The 23,588-nt window shown below is 42.8% G+C and overlaps 1 protein-coding gene across 1 annotated transcript in view; it reads right to left on the reverse strand.

Annotated features, from left to right (window-relative positions):
* SLC39A11 (solute carrier family 39 member 11) overlaps positions 1-23,119 on the reverse strand; it is a 72,783-nt gene extending 49,664 nt beyond the window's left edge. The window contains exons 1-4 of the mRNA XM_053453062.1: positions 23,061-23,119; positions 19,693-19,811; positions 18,795-18,833; positions 9,423-9,581 (exon numbers count right to left, since the gene is read on the reverse strand). Coding sequence (XP_053309037.1) covers positions 9,423-9,581; positions 18,795-18,833; positions 19,693-19,800 — 306 coding nt within the window. The 5' untranslated portion in view covers positions 19,801-19,811; positions 23,061-23,119. The remainder of the gene's footprint in view (positions 1-9,422; positions 9,582-18,794; positions 18,834-19,692; positions 19,812-23,060) is intronic.
* Between the last annotated feature and the right edge of the window lie 469 nt (positions 23,120-23,588).

The raw sequence follows: 23,588 nt of genomic DNA on the forward strand, positions 1-23,588 counted from the left end.
CACAAAGCCTCATTCCCAATCGCAAAGCACCAAGCCTCATTCCCAACCGCAGGGTACAAAGCCTCATTCCCAACCGCAGAGCACAAAGCCTCATTCCCAACCGCAGAGCACCAAGCCTCACCTACATGTAAACCGCATACGCTAAACATATCAGATCACTTTCGTTAAGCCATAGCTTCCATCCCTAATAACTTCATTAATGTTTCACAGAGTCTCATCTTACACATTTACCCTGTCTCTAGTTCTCTTATCCGTCTCTCCAAGCCGCGTTCTCCATTCCCGATAAACAGTCTACAGCCAAGCAGCATTTACAGACAGCAACGCTGCGTCTACCTAATTAGAACCTCAGCGCCTGCAGGATGCCTTGTGCTTGGTCTTTAACTATTGCGAATCCAACAAAGGTTCCTTTGACCGTTCTCCGTGCTGAGAGAACAAGCTCATCTGTCAGAAAAGGCTAACGAGATGGAGGGAGGATCTGCGTTAGATTAAAAGGATCAAGAACCAAGAGGATAAAGAGTTTTGGGATCATAAAAAAATAAGCAAACCAAAAAACATTGATGAACTGAGAAATGGATAGGATTAGATGAATCATCAGTTGCCATATTTCACGTCTATGCTGCCCAAGGCCCAGATGCCCTCAGTTAACCCCATGGCTCCGTGCCATAGCGGTGCCATCTGCACCTCCCAGAAAAAGGTCTCCAACTGGCAGGAAGTCCGAGAGAGCTGCCACCGATACATCTGAATCCATTAACATCCCGGGCAAAATAAACAGAACCCGAGATGTTTAACCATGAAGTTCCGAGCACGGAAGCAACAGACGCAGCGAAGAGGCAGAGGGTTTATTAAGGAAAGCCTGGCTGAGGATTTTGGGTTTTTTAGTACAAATGTTTCCCCCACTTAAATATGAAGCAAAACTTTTTCCAAACCGATACTTGATCATCTCTTGATGAAGCGAGACACAATTAGTAATACAATTTATATTTTGCTTACAGCCGCTTTCTTTTCTTGGGGAACAAATTCTGTCTACTTTTTTGATTATGTACCTAAATTGGACCTAAATACATACTCGCTTTCTGGTACGGTATTAGATGCTACCATCAATGCAGTAAGGCTATTCCATGCATCCATATCTCTTTCCTACGTCTCCTACAACCAGCCCTCTTCAGAAGATGTGTGAAGAAGATTTCTACCTACGTACTGTTTGCTCGCTGGTTAGTGTTCGTACAGAGAACTGACGGAGCATCAAGACGCATGATGGATCGTCATCTCATGAGACGCTGGGTTCCCCCGCTGCGCTGCTCGCTGTGTAATTGGGTTCGGAAGACAATGGCAGTCTGGGGTGAATCTGATGTTTTCAGCATGAGCAGGGCCATGAAAAGAATCCTTGCCGGCTCCTCTGCCAGATGTGAATCAACCATGCGCAAGCAATTAAGTTGCATAGGAAAGAGTTCATAGTCTTTCATGGTGCCCTACAGAATTCATTCTATATACTCTACATGATTGCAAGGAGTGATAGTTAAATTACTGTCTTGTGTTAGAACTAGTAACTAGTTGATACTATTTCAAAGTCTCATCACCTTTTTAGATGATGTTCTCCATAGAATACTAAAGTACATGCTCGGCTTAGTTTATTATCATTGATTTATGAGTTAGATAGTCTGTATCCCATTTCATGACCCTTACTATCCACAGGAATCATTTCTGTGTCACAAAGCGCCTTCTAAAACTTTAATAGAATAATAACGGCGCTTGGTCCAGAATGTTAAGGAGCGTAATGGAGTTTGCTTTTATGCTACGACACATCCAGATCATTCTAATATGGAAGACGCCAGTGATTCCCTTATAATGCCGCCAGAAACCCACTGCTTATAACTTCTTAAGTACCACGAGACACATGGAACAACACGTCTTACTCCTCTTGGCACAAATATGGCTCTGAAAGCCTTCTTATTGTACACACAACAGATAGAATGTGGGCACGATGCCCTCTCTGTCTTATTGCCATGAGAAGAGAACACGGATAAGTGGCCAGTATGTTGTCCCTACTCCTTGGTTCCAGAACGGGGGAGGGGGAGCTTTATAATAAAAAAAAAAAAAAAAAAAAGAGCAAGATCCGTTTCCCCTTCCTATTACATCCCAGCAACAATGGAAGAACTAATGGTTGTAGGGTCTTTATGACGAAGTCCACTTGTGATCTGGGGTCTCCATCCCAACTGCTGACCTTGTAAGCCCTTGCAAACGCGTACTTCTACCAAGTTCCACCCAAATTCCGCTATAAAGCCAGCAGGTACTCTGCTCAAAAGGGTCGTTACTCCTGAGTTTGTCCAAGCGGAGTCTAGGTTCTGAGTTTTAGCTTCCTAATTCTAAAGCAAAACCTTGAGGAACCATCAAATTCCATCTCAATCCTAAACAGCAAATGGTGACAATAAGGAGATAATGTAACAACGCGAGCTAAAGCTCAGTTTGAGATCACATCAACAATGTTGCTGTTTTAAGTTGAAAGGGCGTTACGGGGGACTTTGAAAGCTTGACGGTGCCATCGAAACAGTGTTTAGGGCTCCGTAAGCTTTTCTTAAATCTGATGATAATAGGATGATAATAACGAGGTTGCCCTCCCTCAGGCACAGGGAGGATTGGAAGAAAGGAAAAATCTCTTAAAAGTGAAACAAATTACTGTTTTCCATGTGAATAGATCAGTGTTTCCCATCTTCCGCCAGATGACGAAACTAGAGGCAAAATGTCTAATTAAAGAGTCCGGCCCCTGGAGACACAGATTATATAAACTGTCACCCCCAAATCCTCCACTTAAAGAGACGCAGAACAGGATTAGAGCGGGGCGTGGAGATGTAAGCATGAGATTAAACGGCTCTGCCCTTTCCGATACACAATGCTGCTCCTGGCTGAATCTGGCGCGCTTAATAACGTCCACAATTATTCTGCATAAAAGGATTAAAGAAGAGGGGTCCCTAGTCTCCGATACCAATTTTCCCGGGATTAAACATTCGTTAACCCTTTTGGTTACATGCCTTTCCTTTAAAGTATCTTTGTGTTCTCAAGGAACAGTTTCTATCTATGGATACATTGTGGACACATTGTCACATCGACACAATGCTAGGGTACATGACCAAGAATAGTATAAGTATCGGCTCATTCGCCCACCAAACCAAACAAAATCCTTACAAGTGACTTCCATGTATGACAACAGAGGTCCCCTTGGAATAATTCCAACAAGCAGGGTTGCACAACCATCCTATCCGCTCCAAAAAAAAACTACCCTCAAAGGCTGCACTACGCTTTAATTTTTAGCTGAGAGCAGCACTTAATATGTTGCCCTCCTCCCTCTCCATCTCAAGGTAATATGATTACTCAGAGCACACAGTGTTCTCAATATACTCCACCTTCACTACCATTCACTCCTCAACAACCTTTATCTGCTTTCTTCATAAGCCATAGCACATTTAACCCTTTAAATACGAGTGAGGAGGGGTTTCCTCCCCCCCAAAAAAAGGCATCCGGCTGGAGGGCAATTCATTGCTGCAGGTCAGGGAAGGAAACCAATAAATGAAAGAGTTGACGGCCAAATCAATCTAAATGCAATAACTGATATATTCCAGGCATTTGCAAATAGCTTTCCCTTATTAAAGGAGATCTATCACCATCACTGCTTTAAGCATAACTCAGTTCATTATTCAGAACTTTTGTTTTAGATCATTGGCATTGTTTTTAGATTCTTTGGGGGGAAAAAAAGGAGGCAAAGGAGAACATATGTCCTGTGCCGACGTTCTCTCCCTCTTCCTTACAAAGGCTGCTGGAACCAATCGATAATAACCAGCAACTTAAATGTAGGGGAGAGATAACGAGGCAGAATCTTCATGCAGATGCTGAAAAACGGAAGTTACGATGGCGGCTCCCATACATACAAAGTGGGGATTTAATACTTAATACCATTTCCTATTTCCTGAATAGTTCAGAATAATATTTGGTGTTTAAACAGTATTGTTAGATGAAGAGAGCCAGTAGAATAAATCCAGGAAGATGTTTAATTAAACCATTCCAACATCATAACCTGTTCTTAAAATGGAACTTAATCCACACGCCAGACAAACACATGGCTGTGATAATGTACTAATTATAAAATGTTTGTCGATATCCATAACCCTTACCCCTCTTCCACTGTGATCACTGCTTTACAAGAGGGTTATAGAGGGTCTATGGCCCAAGCAAATAATACTGTCCCAATGGGCACTGCCACCGATGACCATCAAGCTAACCGTAGAAGCCACTAGCAATTAACCAAGCTAGATGGGTCTGGCGTGTAAATCCCATGAAGATTTGTCCCATGCAGATTCGGTGGCTGTGGGGGAGCTTACATGTGGCTAAGAAGGGGGCGGATGGGTAAGTGAGGCAAGTGTTTCGAACGCGTATTCGCTTTTCTCCCACATATCAAGGACATTTCGCTGGTTGCCATGGATACACCCATATTGTGATGCGAACACGGGAACGTGAGAGCGAGAAAGGGAGAAAGAAGTGGGCACCACCGTCGAGAGACTCGAAACCGTCGCCTTTTTCTGCACCAACATCTAAGTACTCTCAGCCTGCGTGGCACACGCATAGACGTGGCCCCGAGCTGTGGGTTCTCATACACCTATGGACTTTGGGGTTTATGGAACTTGTCAAATAAGTGATGGTTTTCAGACTTACTGTTAATCCACCTTTTGATTTACTTTTGCGGACATCGAGGACCAATATGGGTCAAGAAATTGAAATAATAGTGGAAGAAAGGCGAGCGTGTGTGTGTGTGCAGCCTGAACAAATATTGATTCCTATAAACAAAGCCAAATGCATTTCCCGGTTCTCATACAGAGACGAAGAAATACGGTTAGTTTTTGCATCGTGTATAAACTGATGTAAATCTTTGCTCCCTCCAGAGGTAAGGGAAGCCCCAGCGTCATATATAGAGCTTAAGGAATCACAAGATTCCAATAAAATTCTATGCACCGTGTAAAGGACTAATTATAATATTGGTGTTTAGCCTAATGATGGGACATTTTTTGGTTAACTACGGGGAGAAGAGTTATCCTCTGTAAATCAACATTTATATAATGGACTGCGTGTTGTGATGCTTTGGAGAGGTCAGCGGGAGAATAAATCTGACTTACTCCAGAAAGACTGCGAAATCTATGTTAAGTGTGACCCTTATATGAGCTGGGGTATTCTTTCCCACTCAAGATCTATGGAAGGAGGCTTTCATTCCCCTTTACTGTTGAACCATGGTTCCTTTCTCGTGAGTCGGGGGTTCTCGGACTCCAGTCGGTTTCATCCTCTCGTCTTGCTGTTGGGAATCCAGCATTTTTTGGCTCAGACCGAGTTCCTGTAGCTAAAACAATTATTAAACCCAGGTGAAGCCTGTAGTAACTGGTCAACTCATAGGTTCCATCCGTCCAACCCTTAGAGCTGCAGTTCCTTTAGACGATCAATCTATTCCCCGACGCCCCACGCACTATTCATTGAATGAGTGCGAAGCAATGTTACCAAAAGGCGTGTGCATAGGGGTCCCGTGTAGGCAGCACAGGGCAAAAGTAATAAAACTTAAGTATAGATCGACTGAGATGATATTTTAGATGGGTCTGTTGATTTTTCCCAAGACCCATATAAAACGTACAGCTTCTGGTGCCTTCATCCTTCTTGATATGCGTTGCTGCAGTCTTTTCATATCAGACTGGCATAATAAGTTGGCTGGGAGCAGATGCGAGATAACTTGAGTGTAATTACCGCAAATTGGAAACTAACCAGTCGTTCCTTTTCATGTTTTCTTTATTTTCTGATAAGATTCCTTTTTAAAGACTTGCACAAACTGGGAGACCATGGATATCACTTACAGCCAGAATCCGGTCTTGTAACCTCACCATGTTTGGAGGGTGCCGACAAATAAAAGTCCCGGGAGAATGACTTATTCCATAAAGAAATTCCAGGGGATTTATAGATCTGGAATGTTGAGGTTCTCTGAGAATTCTTTATGCCACGTGTGAGACGTACACATTCATTTACATTCCTCTATGCTGTTCCAGGGTTTGGATTATCAGCCTGTTCAGTGTTTCCATCGCAAGGAGAGAGAGAATATGTACCGTACAGAACGGTGAAAGTCAGATTATTCCGCTTGTGTCCCCGATTCTTCATTTTTCATAGACTGTAAATACCGTCAGCTAGAAATACCGATGGGCCTGCATCATAACGTGCAGGGAGAACGCTCAAAAGTTGCGGTGGGAACAATGATTTTGAAGGGATACAATGTTGCCTTTTAACATTCTTATTTGTTGGGTTTCTTTGGGAAAGTGTCTTTGGAACCCGTTCTTTAGTCCAGGAGTTCTTCTACTACCAGCTCTCATTGAGTATTCTAACTAGTAGTAAAACTCCTGGTTCAGTTCATTAAGAAATTAGGGAACAGCCAAGAGCCCGTGGAGTTCAGGTGGGACGCTGAGCCAAGTTTGGCAGACTCAAGCTCTTACCACCTAAATTTAAAGCAAAAAGTTCTAGGTTTAGCGAACAGACTCCATAAAACATTCATATCTCTCTTCTAGGACATACTCTTTATAAGACTTTCAGTTTGGTTCCATGTGGGACAAACATGAGCATCAAAAATCGTGCTCTGACAGAAGAAAAAGACGGGCCCGCGACAGAATTCGTCAACAGACGTGTTTTCTCATTGTTATTAGTATTTTTGGCAAACGGGACATCCTTCTGGTGGACACCACTCATCATCTGTCCTCCTCCAATCGCGCCAAGCTATTGCGCAATCTGTCCCAATCACGCAGCTAGTCCGGTTAGACACGTGAGGAGGAGTATCTCTATTTCCCTGCCAGGGCAGACAGCAGAGAGATGAAAGAACTGAATTCCTCTATAACTAAACGATTGACCGGACTCTCGAGATCGAGATCTGGACCGTTAGAAGCCCAGACTGCTCTTCCCTTTGAGATGCGCGGAAGAAAATAGTAATGGGGCCGGTACTGTATTGATCACATATTTTAAAGCTACAAAGGGCGCGTTACGTTCAAAGCAGAGTCACACCGTGGAGCGGAACCAAAATAGGAAAGAGAAGTTTATATCAGCATCTGGACATCTAGTGATTATCCACATCCATAGAATGATCCTAAAGCAGAGACCCTGTAAGATAAACATCAGCCTTAACAGATGCTATACTTAAAATGGGGCCGTCAGCTTCCCCCAAACAACACTGAGTAAGCTAATGAAATGTGTATACAGAGAGACCATCTTAACGTCGTGTTCTCAGGATTCTCACGGTTATTCCTCCCCATTAAATTACCTCTCCTCTATTGCTGCAGTTGTTGATTGGTTCAGGAATCATTTATAAGAGGGCAAGGAGGAGAAGCGAGAGAACGGCAAAAATTTGTTTCAATTTATGAAACGGTTACAAACTTCAACAATCTTTTTGTACACTTAGCGGGGGGGGGGTTACTAGTCCAACACGCTAGCCTTTGGTTCCATGAAGCAGGAACCCATAGCTGTCCACATAGCAGCTTTTTTTGCTCTACTAATGAATATTGAATTGTTCCATTTGGAGGAAAGCGGTGGATACGCACATAAATGTGATATGAAAGGGCTGGGGGGGGGGATCACGCACGGAACGCCGCTGCAGACAGATTGCTGGCGGCTCTACAAAGCATTAATCGAACCTGTTCAGTACTTTAACTTGTCAAGTGAAGGAGATCTCTCTCCCGGAGGCTGATAAGGACCTGGCACCTCTCTCGCCTGGTAACATAGCAACACACCTCGCTGCAATCGTTAACTATCTATCACGACAACGTCGCCTTACCGGAGCCCGAGCCCGTCCTTTATTATCAGCGCTTATTGCCTGGTAACGACGTGTTGATGGCCCGAGTGCCCGTCTGGAGTTTGACCTCCTCCAAATGGACAATTCGAGTTAGATTACTCCTGCTGTTACACGGAACACCCTTTGAGCTCCGAAAACCATGTAAAATACCCCGTTTACATACCTAAAACCCACAGGGTTAACGGCCATACAAGATCTCGATGGTAATTTAAGCTACAGCCCATCAGGAGAGAGGCCTTTGCCACGACGGCGCCATCTCTTTGGCGCCTCGACTTACATTCTTTAGAAATAACGGCGGATATTAGTGATTTAGCTCCTATTTGTCCCTTTTGGAATGCGAAGAGTTCAAAACTATAAGTCAACTTAAAAAAATAAACATGGCGTCATATAAGTATGGAATACCATTACATTCCGAAAGCAAGAAAAGGTACGTCTTGTACATCTAATAGAGCAGATTACGGCGGCTAAATCCGCATTAAGCGGCTACTTCCTAACCCACACATTGTCCCCTCTAAACGTCAGAAACCTGTCGCTAGATACATCCGGGATAACGTGTCAGGCTGACGGTTCTTTGACTAATAATACACAGCATCCTCTGAATAGCATTCGCCATCCCCGCAGACAAAGGCGCCTTTATTCCAGTTAAATGGGAGGCTGACAACAGTTATAATGTCTGCGGTAACTTTAATAATAAATAATAAAACCCATCAGCGGGTGAAAGGGGGGGTGACGGGTGCTCTGCGGATTAGAGGGTCTATAAAAAGCATGCCGTCCCACCTACTCTGCCGAGCTTAACTCCTTTATAACTAAACGCAGCGTTAGGAACGTCGCCGCTCAACGGCCAAAGCCTTCCAAGAAATCACTCTAAATGTTAATGGTGTGAAAGTGTTTAACAATTTCAGGGAATGCTTAATGTGTCATGTGACAATCAAAAGAAACCACCGATAGGAAGTTGCCATAGAGTTGGAGTTACTATGTAACATCATTAAAGCTTCAGATGAAACACCAGATCTGGGACGGTTTATTCTACACCTAGAGGGCTCAGCTGATGTTTTGTCATCATTGATCAGATGAAGTTTATTCGGGGGGCATTTGGGGTCAGCGATTGGTGGGTTTCTCACATTTGACTTGTCAATCTTAAGAGGATCCCCTGAGATCTTCAATGGAGGCAAATTTTTAAAAGCTCTGACTTCCTAACAATGGTGCTGCCTATGAACACCAATTCGCTGGGCGCTTTGACCTGGTCGCACTTGACTTGGAGGACTCTCCAGAAACCAATCTTGCATTCGAAGCTCATAGTTTAGTAAATAAATTCAAAAACGGTTTTACTTTTGGACATCTCAGAGGTACCTGACCCTTCCTTTCCAGGGATACATCTCGACCTGTAGTTCCAAGTCTCCCGAGCGAGACCAGTCTCTCTAAAAAGCATTTAGAAAGCCGGGAATCTCGCTCCTCGAGCTGCTGCAAACATTTTATTAGATTTCCTTTTTCTTAAATGTTTGCAAAGACGACGCCGTCCCAAGTGGCCAAAACAATAAATAAATAAATTAAATAAATAAAAAATCACACTCACCAGAGCTGGAAGGATCTTGTCTGCCAAGTAAACAAAGCCGGCTCCGACGGCAAACCCGACGGCGGCTGGAAGGAAGGCGAAGGAGCCGTACTGTCCAGACATCTCGGCCATCTCTAAAGCAGGGGCCAGAAGAGACCAGTACGAAGCCGCCAGCATCACCTGAAGGACAAAGAAAAGGAAGATGAGCCATCGCCAGGTTCCGTTGGTGATAGATACACGCTCGCAGCATTCTAGGCGCCCTTTTGGCGCTCACATTGTTACGAGGACTCGTTTTGTTTGTTCGGCCAACACAAATTTAATTTGCGATACGATTACCATGTTTTGTTTATATACTTCAGTTCTATCGTTTCCCTACAAACGAACCTACGCTTCTCGTCAGCAAAACCCTGGTTTATTGCTTTGCTTTGGCGGAGCTTTTAAAACAATGTCAGCAGGTCGGAAGGAGATTCACATACACAGCATGTACCTTTAAGGGAAGGTAGCCGGGATAAAACGTAAATGCTTCGAATGGAAACAAAAGGACAATTTAAATGTCACATCCATATTAATCGTTAGGTGGGTAAAGATTTAACGTGTGATTAAGGTTAAGTAGAATAACATCAATTCTTCATACTATCCTTTTAACCTGATTTCATCTTCCTAAAGCTACAGGGGTCACGCTCTCCTTGAGGACCCCCAACGCAGAAGGCATGGATGAGGCTACGTGCTACATTTGCATTGCAGGCTATGTACAGAGGTTCATTCTCATGGGAAAAATGTCTCCGGGTCGTAAAACACTCAGATTTACAGTCTCTCCGCCGTTGCTGTTAAATCTGCTGGGATTACAAAAAAATGCCCCTTTTACATGGAAAACATAGAAGCCGCCGGCAGATAAGAGCCATTTGGCCCCGTCTGGTCTGCCCGTTTTTTTCCTGCTGTAAAGACCCAAACCCAAGAAAGGACGGAGAGACAGAATACAAACTCTCAAATGATTGAGAAAGAATTAATCCCACTAACCAGGTTCAAGTAGAAGAAGAGGGACAAGAGCACAAGAACAAGACACTTTAACCTGATCTGGAGTTCAAAAGCCTCAATCATCTCATCAAGAAGATGTAGTAGTGGATACATGAAGCAGCCTACATGTAGTTGTATAAATCCACACTCTATAAGCCAATACGGGGTTCTCTTGTTATGGAACCATAGTTATCACCATGCTCTAGCGCACAAAGATGCATCCTGGGAGTTGTAGTCCAACAACAGATGGACAGATGCCTTATTATCCACTCTATCCCAAAAGGCTTACAGAGTTCATCAGAATCAGCCTGTCTGAACTAATTATAAGAACGCTCGGTTAAAAAAGCACAGATTCAGCTCTTTTTATGGCACTGCTGCTGCAGAGCATCCACAAGGAACGCATCGCATCTACATAGATGCGATCATAGATTGAGAACACGCAACCAGAACGACACAAAAAAAAATTCTTAAAAATTATTATTAAAAACATATTGTTTACTTAATTATTTGTTTTCTATCCAGCGAATGTACCCCCCCCCCAGTAACCAGTTTCCTTTTATTAAAGATCCATTTACAGTCACCAACGACTACTGGTTTATTCATCATTTAAACAGATCACCAATAGTAACGGGGGGCACTGAAATCGCTGCTGCCCTGCGCTGTGCGTTTTACAAGCATCTCGGGTTAGCAGATTCCGTCCTACGTCTCCCTCGAAGAGGACGACACAATTTACAAATCTGTACCCAAGCATGGAAATGGGTTTTTTTCCTCCCCTTTTAATTAGAGCCGTGTATCTTCTTGTGAAGCGCTGTCAATGAGACTGCCCATCACCGTCACATTACTGCTCTATAACAGACACCGGCTTTATGTAAATTGCCCAGAAAGGTCAACGATTAGCTTATCCCCGGAACACAGGCTGCCCGTTAGAGCGCGGCATTCGCTGTTAACTAATCTGAATAAGCAGGGTGTCCCCTGTAACTGAAAGCTGTACCTTTAAGAATGCTTCACATATTTATAATTTATATTCACACAGGCAGTAAGAGAGAAAGAAATAGAGAATGGAGGAGAGAGAGAGCAAAAGAGAAAACAACGCTAAACAAAGATAGAGAGAGAGTAAGAGAAAGAATGCCAAAGAAAGAGAGGGATAGAGGGAAAAAAAGAAAGGTAAGGAGGGAGAAAGAAGGAGAAGGAGGGAGAAAGAAGAGAAGGAGAAGGAGCAGGGGGAGAAAAAAAGAGGGGGAAGGAGAAGAAGGGAGAGAAAAAAGGAGAAGGGGAAGGGAGAAAAAAGGGAGAAGGAGAAGAAGGGAGAAAAAAGGAGAAGGAGGGAGAAAGAAGGAGAAGGAGGGAGAAATAAGGAGAAGGAGAAGGAGGGGAGAAAAAAGGAGGGGGAGAAAAAAGGAGGGGGAGAAAAAAAGGAGAAGGAGAAGAAGGGAGAGAGAAAAAGGAGAAGTAGAAGAAGGGAGAGAAAGAAGGGGAAGGGAGAAAAAAGGGAGAAGGAGAGAGAAAAAAGGAGAAGGAGAAGGAGGGAGAAAGAAGGAGAAGGAGAAGGAGGGAGAAAGAAGGAGAAGGAAAAGGAGGGAGAAAGAAGGAGAAGGAGGGAGAAAGAAGGAGAAGGAGAAAGAGAAGGAAAAGGAGAAAGAGAAGGAAAAGGAGTGAGAAAAAAGGAGAATGAAAAGGAGGGACAAAAAAGGAGGAGGAAGATAAAAGGAGAAGGAGGGAGAAAATGGAGAAGGAGGGACACAAAGGAGAAGGAGGGAGAAAAAGGAGAGATGTTGAGAAAAAAGGAGAAGGAGGAAGATAAAAGGAGAAGAAGGGGAAAAAAGGAGTGAGAAAAAAGGAGAGTGAGGGATACTGAGACAACTTTTAAGGCCATCAACCTTCTTTTATCAAATAAAAAGCAAAAAGAGTAACTTGATAAATTCAGTTTAAAAACAGAGCCCGTTTTCATCGGCTGTATAAAAACCTCTAACCGTATCTTGGTCTGCTTGATAAACACTTCGAGGATTTATCACACGGTACCAGGGCAAGCAACAGAGCGGGGAAATCTTTGCTGATGTGAGAACAAATAGATAAACACGTAAAAAAAGGTTTTACAGAGACAAAACACTAAGAGGCTCTAGTATCTTGGCATGATATATTTATTATTATATATTTAATTATATAGCACCACCATATTCCTTAGCGCTGTACAATGGGTAAACGAGACATAACGAGTAGGGCATCACATAATTTGTATATACCCCTATCCTCCCCCATTAGGATTTCCTTTTTGACTCCTTAAAGCAGACCGTAGGGGCCACGCGGCACGGATCACGATGTTCCGAAATGCTATTCTTGGTGTAAAACTGCCCCCCCGTCCCCGTACCAACCAGAAGCTGCATATTAACGAACGCGCATAATTAATACCATGAACTAGTGTTCTGGCAGCCGGGCTGGAGAGGGGTTAAGCCCCCTCGGGGTTTATTACAATTAGTTTGATAGGCAAAGAGTTGTAAAGCACATTTAATGTATTATTAATCACCGCGCGGTTATCTTATTAAAAATAATTACACCGACAGGTAGACATTTTTCATGAGATAAAACCCACTCGGATCCCATGTGCCGCATCCAGAACAGGTCTCAGCCCAAAACATGTAAGCCGTGTTCCCCCTCCATATGTCTCTTCATACACAAAACGGGGGCAACACTTATATTTATCCTATCGCTATGTCCTATTCTGGAATGTGGAGGGCAGTAGGGGCTTTTTCGATAATGGATAATGATTTGATTATTAACCCCCCCACCCCAAGAATTTTGGGTTGGGTTGTAGAAGACATTTTTGACTGCGTTTCTCCATTCATAGGTTAACTTCACTTAAGACTATAAAATGACTAAAGCCCGAAGAAGGTCTGGAAGGAGTCCATTCAGTAAACAGCAGAAGGTTGGGTCGCGTTATCACCCAGAATCCATCCAGTCTCTGACATTAATATGGCTGAGTAAAGCAGATTAATCATTGTTGCCGGCGTCCTAATGTAATATTTTTGTCTAATGACAGACCGTACGCGCTGCTTTTTGTAATTAGTGCTCGACTTGGAGTTCCCGCCGTAGGAAGAAGAACATGGAATCTGAGAACAAAAACAGCTATTCAAAAGAAAAAAGTTCACAAATTATGGGGTAATATGGTTTGTGAGATAACTTTCCTATAGTGGTAACAAAGGCAGACATATCCAGACTGTCCCCAAAATGATATCCCAAGAACGTAGAAGGAGCCCTTTCATCGAAGATACAGGAGGACACAATGGGGTAAATATTAAAGATGGGATAAAGCCCCATCAAACAAGAAGCTGCCATGTTGTATTCTGTTACTTCCCTCTTTGGTCTGAGAGGAGAAACAATCCATTGGTTTCCACAACAATGGTTCTAAATTCGCAACTTTGCTTTAAACTCCATCAAGGAGCCTCTGGTATTGCGTGGAGATAGTCTAGTTCTTTGTTCCACCAGTGGTATCTTCACCTCTATGAGCGGGCCCGTTGTAGGGTCCCCACACCCACAGACCACCGACCTGGAGCCGCCATTGTTGTCAGTCATGTGATATTTTGGGGTGACTTTCCCTGCTCCAACACCACACTGAGCTGATGCTTTATGGCAGTGATAATGAAGTCCATTTCTCCATTCACTTTCATTAGTCAGAGTGTCTGGGAGGGTAATTAAGACCGAGACATTCTATTGCTTACATTTAAAAAAAAAATGGCGGTAGACTCCATCCAGCGTTGAGTGTACAGTAATTTATCCACTCGGTTATACAAAAGGCGTGGGCCGATACAGGCAAACAACTGGCCATCTTTATGTTATCCGATCACGAGAATTTACCCTTCTGCGGGGCATTTGAATCAAACATTAAACAACAACAGGACAAACCGTCCGTGACACTTTATTCTGCTCCCTTATCGTTAATAGAAAGCAGCTGAACCATCGCACTCCGGTTATGCCAGCAAAACTTTCAAACTATCACTGAAAGAACTTTTCTCGGAATAAATTAACAGACTCACAGCTTAAAATTCTAAAAAAAATTACATTTTTAAAAGTCCCATTTTTATGATGGGTTCAGGCAAAAAAATAAAAAATCCTAATTTCCTTTCTTCTATTCTTTTCAAGTTTCGGCATTTCCAAGTTAAATCACCAAATGTATGCAGTAACCGAGCCAGAGGGGCTCTTTTCTCATTGTTAATAAGTACTTCTGAGAAATGTAAAAACTTCCTAGAAAGGAGGTGGCTTTTTTTCTTCTTATAAATCGTCGTGCTTTAACGCGAGCCCGAGGAACAAACTGTCAAAAGGATTTCTAGATGGGTTTCACGTGGCACGCGGCGGCTGCAGGTATCACTCAGGATCGAGAAAGCTTTCCGAGTTATGAGTTAAAGCCTCACTGAGCGGTTGGCCGGTGGCATAGATGCTACATAAGGACGTTTTACTGAGAGGGTGGTAGATAACAGCCTCCAAGGAGAAGTGGTAGAGGGTAATACAGTGAGGGTATTAAACATGCATGGGGCAGACATACGGCTCCTGAATCTAAGACGAGGCCGACGACTGATTAAGGTTTGAGTCGTTACAGCAGGATAGGGACCGCAGAGTAGGTAGAACATGGGTGGAGAACTGGCACGGCCAATTGCCAACTTCACCTGGAGACTCCAGGTCAACCCCTGGAGAGTTTGCAGGAATGGCAATTATTATTTTTTATGTGCTGATGTTGAATGAAGAAAGATTGAAATATTCTGTTCAGGAACCACCGACGACAAGGAGTGAATAAATATATATAAGGGGGGGGGGGAATAACAGCACCATACCCAAAGCAGAATCCATGCTGAGGCCGCACGATATACTAAGCTATTACAATAATTATCCCCATTTAATTATTATGTGAACACTCTGGAATCAGACCCTTTATTAGATGCGTTGCTATTAATGTAACTTTTCAGATCGGTGGCAGAAAAAGGAATGTTTGCAAACTTGCCAAAAAAACCACCTGCCTGATTTTCCTATGATTACTCTCGGTGTTTTAGCGGCTGATCGTTGATACATAGCAGGCTTCAAAACCCTTCATCACGCGCCTCTGCAAGCGTTTCTGTCCTGATTTATAGATGGGAAAGAAAAATTTCCAAATATGGCCTGCGTTCTCTTTAAGAAATAATAAAAAAAAAAAAAACATGTTTTCTGGAGTCTGAACCTCTCCAAAAAAAAAAAAAAAACAGGCATCGTATTAAGATCGTTACGGCGGGATCCATATTCACAAGGCTCATCAATCATTTACATCCTAATCAAACTAGCTAAATGAGATGCGTCCGCCGGGTGAAGGAGTCAAACCCGCGCATATCCCAGGGGTTCTACGTCTGCCAGACAGCCAAGAAGTGACCCGACGGCCGGGGAGCGACTTAAAGGGAAACAGCCGCCTTCGCAGCTTTTAAATAAATTCAATAAAAAAAAAATAAAAAAAAACAGCCTGTTTTACTTTTTGTCAATCAGATTGATCATTTTCAGTACATTTAGCTTAAAGCGCTCAACCGTGCCACTTCAGGAACTGAGATCCGTGGCACAAATAGCATATTAATTTGCATATTGTGCTGTTGTCCTTTCCCTTCTCCTCCATCCACCTGCGACGGGGACATCAAGAGAGCAAAAACTAAAGGAGAAATGATCATGCAGAGTCCGAGAAGTTTAGATGGGATCCCATTCCCTGGGGAATCGGGGCAGGCTACCCAGAGCTCGCCCTCTCACTCCGGGTGCAGTGTTTTTGAGAGGGGGTGGGGTTAGCCGTGCATGGAGGCGGGGCTAGCCATAAATAAGGGTGGGGCTAGATCCAGGCAGCCTTTAATGGGTGAGGATTAGGTTAAGTGGGCAGGGAGCGGGAGCGGCCAAACACCACTAACTTTCCCAGAGAAAGAAGAAAGTAACCCAGAGACCCCGAGAAGCAGCTCTTCACTCGGAGACTCCGGGTCAAACTCAGACAGTTCTCAGGTATGTGCATGAGTTTAAAGTTATTCCTAAAATAAAATCCAGACCGATTTCTACTTCTTCTTAGACATGCACCAGAAAACTGCTTTTATTTCCTTTTTTTATACACCCACCGGTAGAGGTTAATTAGTAATATTTTTTCATCAGCGCTTAGTCACATGTAAGCAAAAAGAAAAAAAAAAAGACGAAAAGCAGTAGCTAATTTAATCCATTTGAGCCTTGAAAATTCTACGTCAGATATTTTTTTGTCTAATTTTAGTCGTTCGATTTGTAACATAAGTGCTTTTATTATTCTATACCTTTATTTTTATAGAAATGTTTTATGAGATTTTTTTCTCATAATAAATTCATATTTAATTATGTATGCAACTGCAAAGTAACTCGTTTGGCATATGCATGTGAACATAAAAAGAAAATTACATATATATTGGTATTTAAAGAGAATCTATATGGTTCAATTTTCCAATATTCAAGGTCATTTGAATGATTTCTCCGAAGAATGGATTGTGAAGATGAAACAAAGCCGTGCCGGGATGATTAGACTTTCACCTTCATCAAAGAAAATGGTTCTTTAGAGGAAAGAGCTGTAATGTTGTATAATCTCACTTCTCTCAGAGGCTGTATGATCATTGTAATAGGTCCCTTTAAAAGATGGTTTGACTCGAGTTATAGGACTACGATTAACAATTGCGGAACGAGGCTTCCTACCCAGAGGGGTAATCAAAGGCAAGAGCTTTTATTGGCACCCTGGATGCAGAACTGACTTTCACTTGATGAAGAAACCTCTGAGATCCTAAAGGTTTATGTGAATCTACATCTTCTTCCATGTTGGCCAACACAAGCTATCACCTTCAACCAAGACCTCATCCTCTCTTGGGCCACTACATGTATATCCATTTACCTTGGGAAATAAACAAAACTCGTATCTCTTAGTGAATACTAATTTGTAAGAGTCTTTTAGGTTCCAACCCAAAAGGAACCTGCGGGCGGTGAGTGTTTGAAGGATCAGGTAATTCACTATTGGCCAAGGAGACTCGACTTGGAACTCAACTCAAAATCTAGGGAGTGGAAGAAGATAAAAGAATTGGGCTCTGCTCGTTCAAGTAACATGAGCCAAACCTAGAGACTTCTCCAGGTAGATTATGTATGGGCCGCAAGTACTCTGCAAGGACTGTGTGCCGGAGTTGTGTTTATGCTTACCATGACTCAACAAGGTTCACATGAATCTTAGAACCCCAAGAGATTCATTATGTAACTTTATGTTATTGTTTTTATTTGTTTTATTTATACTAATAAATGCTGCACACTAAAACCTGTTTTTCTTAGAATTTTGTAGCCCTTCCTCATACTGATAAGACTCGAACCCTCAGTAGAATATCTAAACCCTGTGTCTGTATGCCTGGGCTTGACTTGTAGGGGAGTTTAAACGTTCAAGACTTTAAATCTTAACAAGTGTGAACGAAACAAGCGACTTGTGGCTGTTCCGCGTTGGAGGAAAATGCAGGAGATTTATCTACAGACACCATAGACTTCTTCCACCCAAATCAATTCAAACAGTGCAGGAGATGTATGGGTTAATGTGTTCAAAGGAAGAACCAAAAGCATAACATAACAGAGGGAGATCAAGTAAAAAGACATAAAATGTAAACCCTCATAAACAGGACCTTTGACTTGTGCATTAACGGAACATATTTTCAGGAATGGAAGAAAGTCTGTATTTATCACGGGACACAGGTCACATTTTTAATATTCCTGTTTAATAACCGAACTGTTTCTTCCACACTCAATCGACAGACAATAACTTGCTCCATGGTTCACGGATCGTTCCTCCCGTGTAAGACCCCAGGAGCCAGTTAATGGTGACCCAAATACATTGTTATATCTCCCCCATTAAGCATAAGGCAACCTATGTAAGAGGTGGGGGGGGTGAAGACGTCATAATAGTAAATTGATTATGCAATGCGATTTGTGCCATCATTTGCCACAGATATATTTTTAATAGCTTGCTTTTTAAATATCCAGCATTCGGCTGGTCCCTGCAATAGGTGGTCATCGGTGTTGCATCTAGATGCTCCATCTTATATAAACTGAGCCGTGATTAGGAGAGCCAAATTGCTATGCGATGATTAGGAAACCCATTAACAAAAGTTAACTGACAAAGTTAAGAGTCACACATCTTTCTGCCAACACTACTCATGGAACACAACCCCGGTCTGTGCCAGGAGCTACATTATGACAACGTCATTAAGTCATAAAAGATGAACCTGGACTCCCGAGTACCCGTTAGAAGATAATACGCAAGAAATCATGGAATTAAAATCATGCAACTGCTGGATCTGGCCAAACCAGAATTACCACGAAGAGGGGCAGAAAAGGAGGTAGAAAGAGACTTACCCCAGCTGCAAAGCCCAGACTCCCATCCAGGATCCGTCTCTGTGGGGGACAAAGAACGATAGAATTTTATGTGGCAGCCAAATCTAGAATTCAACCTTCAATAAGCAAAACCTTCATCCTTAAATGTTAAGCACTGTCTAGAACCCGGTTCTTAAGCTGTCAAAGTTATCAACAACTACAGGGAGAAGCCGGCATGCTTGTGTTCCTCTGCTACGAGATATGTTTTTATGGTACCATTAACCCGATCTTTCACTTTTTACGACCTCGGACCACAGATTATTATTTAAAACACCAAATTACCGCCTGTAAAGGGAATAATTCCAAGCACCTCCTCAAGGCTGAGAAGTCATGGTGTTCTATCGGTAGATTTTTATTTGTGAAAAACATTATTCCCCATTCTTTGCTGACAGATAGATTAAGGTCATTTTATCAATGGGTTAACCATGAGTTCTCGCCATCTGAAAGTTTTGTAGGCTTCGATGTTTGCGGGAGAATTAGTGGCCAATGTCAGTAAAATTATCAAGCTGCCAGTTACATGGTGCTTAAGGATGTCACGTTTTATCACTACATCGTGAGCTTTAGATCCCAACAGACAAGCGGCATCTTCTCCATGGAGCCTGCAGACTAAACAGGACAGATGTGGCCTGAGGAGGGAGATTTTTTTTTTTTTTTTTTGAGGTGGTCACACAATGTGAAAAAAACACCAGACTTTTCACCCGAAACATAGGAATGATTCCAATCAGATGCTTGTTGAGTACAGATTTGGAACACTGGCACGCAAACGCGCGTACATCCGGACGCCAACGGCGTGGTGGCATTGGGCTGGCAATGCAAACTCTTATACCTTTGTGACAATAGGTTCACGGTCGAGAACTTTTTAAGGTTCCTGTCCTCTCACCTGGCCAGTGGAGAAGACAAACACCAAAGCCGCCCCTGCTGCCGTCATCCCCCATGTAAACAGGGTCCCCAGGAGGGACTGCACCACCGGGCTGACTCCTTCTATCATGTTCCTGGATCCTGAAAAGAAGGGATAATTGTTATACAAACTGGGTTTTGGTTTCTTTAGAGATGCTTAATCCAAGATGGCATCACCTCATTTTTTGTCTACTGAGCGCCACAGGAATAATTGTCACTTCAGCATTCTAAAAACACAATGACACACCTGATTGCATAACGACATCATTCAAATGTATTCTATATATAAAATAACACGTAACCTCTTTGGGTACCGTATATCATAGAAAGTGATGAGTGGACAATTGAGGAGGTCCCAAATATTAAGGCCAAACTTTCAGCAAAGCTGGTAGGACATTTAGAGTCCCCTATGTCCCTCTCCCACCGGATACATTCTTACAAAGAAGACAAGAATATATAATAAGTAGACTCTTACAATATCTACACATGGAGAAGGTCGCAAAGTATTTTAATATAGCTGAAGATAATTAAAACTATAATTTGTGCAGAGACAGGAGACACCAAATTATTTATCAACATCACAGAGATGGTCTGTCCCCTCCAGGGCTCTTAACGCCAGACAAGCTCCATGGCTCCTGGGTTTTAAAGCAGTCACGATGCAGATGGAGGAAAAAATGTGGCTGTCCCCAATGTCACTTCAGCGAGAGGACCATAACTCCCTGCTGCATGTCATCGTGTCAACCGACCACCACGCCAACGGACAGCTAAGGTCCCTACGGCCTCCAAAGGGTTTATTCTTCCAGAAGAAGACTTCCTAGTTAAGGAATGAACCCAGACCAAGATGTCTCCGGTCTGCACTGCTTCAACCCTATCAGATCATTTAGGACAGTCTTCTTCAAGTGCTGTACTCTTCCCCCCATGACGAGTCTGGACTGTATAACTTTGGAAGTGGAATTTCCGTGACATTTGGGAGAAATCGCAAACATTCTCTCCGTTGTCTTTTCATCTTTAGATGTACAGAATTGTTTTCATTTTAACTTTTCACTTGTCTTGAAAACACACAGCTAATGATGAATGTAGCCAGATTAAGCAGAGATATAAAGAAAACACTGGCTTTTTTTTTTGTCTCCGATCTCCGTGAACATCAGTCCACTTTTGACTTTCAAAACACTTCTATTACTTGAAACGTTTACGTTCAATGTCCATTCTGACTCTGCTACGTAACTATGGAATATGGATATAAGAAAGCACTACTGAGGACCATCATTCCTAACTTCCGTTCATACGGCCATTGACGTTGGGAATAAAGAGTTGGAAGGGGCAACTTAAAGACCTTCCCTCCCAAACTAAAGGAGAACGTCCCTATGGAGGCTTAGTTAGGACCTTCTAGCCCCTGGCCAGCAAAAGAACCATCATTGATGTCATCTACAGGAAACTTGGCAGGTACCATGACTTGGCCTTTCTTCAGCAATGACGATAAAGTGACCATCTTAACAGTTGGAGAGCTGAGGTTCCAAAAATCTGACGCAGATGGGCTCTATGCTGGGATTAAGGGATAAAACATAAAAACATAAAAGCTGCTATAAAGTGCTTTTATTTCTCATCCTCTGTGCTCTACAGCATAGTGTTCAGGTGGCATTTTGGGCACTCTCCACTTTTCTTATCTTGCAAAGCTTGGACTTTCATAAGAGCTGGGTTACCCATTTAGAAGGTGAAATATCAGTGTTAAGATGATGCTACTTCACTTAAAATTTAGCTAAGCCAAGTTCACCAGCAGGATACCAACAGGCGCCCCAACGGTCTTTGGACCTTGAAGACGACCCTGGCCTGCTTAGAGGGCGACTTCAGGCTGGGCTAACATTAAGCAACGGACATCTTTCCTGCCTCGATATTCTTCTTATTCCAAACATATTTTATAAGCTGCTTCACTGCTGTCTCGGTGACAGTTTGTTACGCTTTACTGTAACGTAATTAAAAGAAAATGCACAGAACTTCCCGAGCTCCAATAATCTAAAGCTGTAAACATTGAAAAAGTCACCAAACCAAAAGTAGATTCACAGAGATCCTGGATCAGGAGCCCAACGGTTGGAGGGTTACCCGATAACACCCTCCGTTTTAACTCTCTTCCCTAAGTGATCCAACTGGAATTTCCACTTCTCTCTCCTATAGGCAGCAAATTAACGTCAACACGTTCTGAACCGAACGAGCAGGATATAGGTGCAGAACACGGATGAATCACCCTAATCCTATGTCCTGGAACTATTACACGCTCTACTGTGAGGGGACCAACGAGGAAAAGATATGAGCAACGGGGGGCTCACGGGGGGGGGCAAAGATCGCCCTGTTTCTAGATCTTAATGCAAAGAGATCGGGGGTAATTCCAAGTCACTTAGGGTATTTTAGAATGATTTTGAAGTTGTTTTCGCACACATGAAGCACTGCCCTGCAGCGTGCAGGATGGAGAAGATCAGAGAAGAAAACCCGTTATACATCGCACATACTGCAGGGCAGCCCTTAATATACTGACACGTATGTGTCCTGGAAGCGCTCGTCTCCTCGCCTTATACTGTGAATCCAGAATAAGATGTAAGAGAAGGGACAGGTGACTGTTTTCATTTGGTCGCTCACCTTCACCGATCAGGGGCTGAACCGTAAAAATGTTTTCGGGTTCCCCCAATTCCATCTATTACGTGTCACTTTCACAACCTGCCCCCCCCACTCACAAAAATGTATCACGAGGGCCACTTGTTTGAAGTAATGATGTCACAGGTCCCTTTTTTAAAGGGTATGCATGAGGCAATAAGGGATCTTTACTGGTAGGACCCCCCACTATTACCTAAGACCCTCTTTGTTAAGCCACATTTCACCCATTAACCCTATAAACACAGTGATGCCAAGCAGGATGTACCCGTAACCGCGCTTTACTGCTGCCTTTAATTCCAACATTATTATTATTATTTTATAGATAAAGCACCAACGAATAACATGACACCATACATGACCCTTCCTTACATACAGTGGAAAACATCATACAGGGTGCTTATTAGAACACATACCACTAGGCATGTTTAACCCTTTGTATGGGGGCCTTGGTGGCCCCTTTTATGCAACTACTGAATGTTAAAAAGCACTTTATTCCCAAAATGCATTGGCAGTTATAGATACCCAATTAATTTACCTCAAGGGGGCACTGACCCCCTGTCAGGGCTACTCAGCTAACAATGGCCCCTATGGAGCTGTGGCCCGTTTGAATGAATTACTGACACCATTACCCTTTAACTTGAATAAAATACCCCCTGACACTTGCGAACTTTGCCCTTTTAACCCTTGCACCCCCGAGCCCATACACACCTGTGCCCCTTTCTTTAGAGCCAGCCGGGAACACTTCCTGGCTTCCCTGTACACGTGTCTCCGAAATCCACGCCGCTCCGCCCCTACCGCGATCCTATTGGCCGCTACCGCTCACAAACGTCCCGTCCTCGGGATTGATTGGATACACGCGCTGTCCGTCGCAGCTTGATTCTCTGGTTGCCATCTCTGTGGATTGTAACAATAAAACGCGGGAGGTCGGAATGTGTTACTTTGTGTCTTGGGTCTTGGGTCTGTTTTCATTAAGTGTTGTTTTTTTTTTATCTTTCAGAAGGAATATTATTGTTTATTTGTTTATTATGTGTTGAGAATGATAATAATAACAATAATGGTAATAAATAATAATGGAACTGACAATAATATTGTTGAGTTTGTTTTGTATAATAATATTAATAATAATAATAATAATAATAATAATGTTATTTTTATTATTATAAAAAGGCAAAATAAATCCAACAATATTTTCAGTTCCATTATCATGATTAATAATAATAATACATTTTATTGTTG

The sequence above is a fragment of the Spea bombifrons genome, chromosome 13 (genome assembly GCF_027358695.1).
Source record: "Spea bombifrons isolate aSpeBom1 chromosome 13, aSpeBom1.2.pri, whole genome shotgun sequence".
Taxonomy (NCBI): Eukaryota; Metazoa; Chordata; class Amphibia; order Anura; family Pelobatidae; genus Spea; species Spea bombifrons.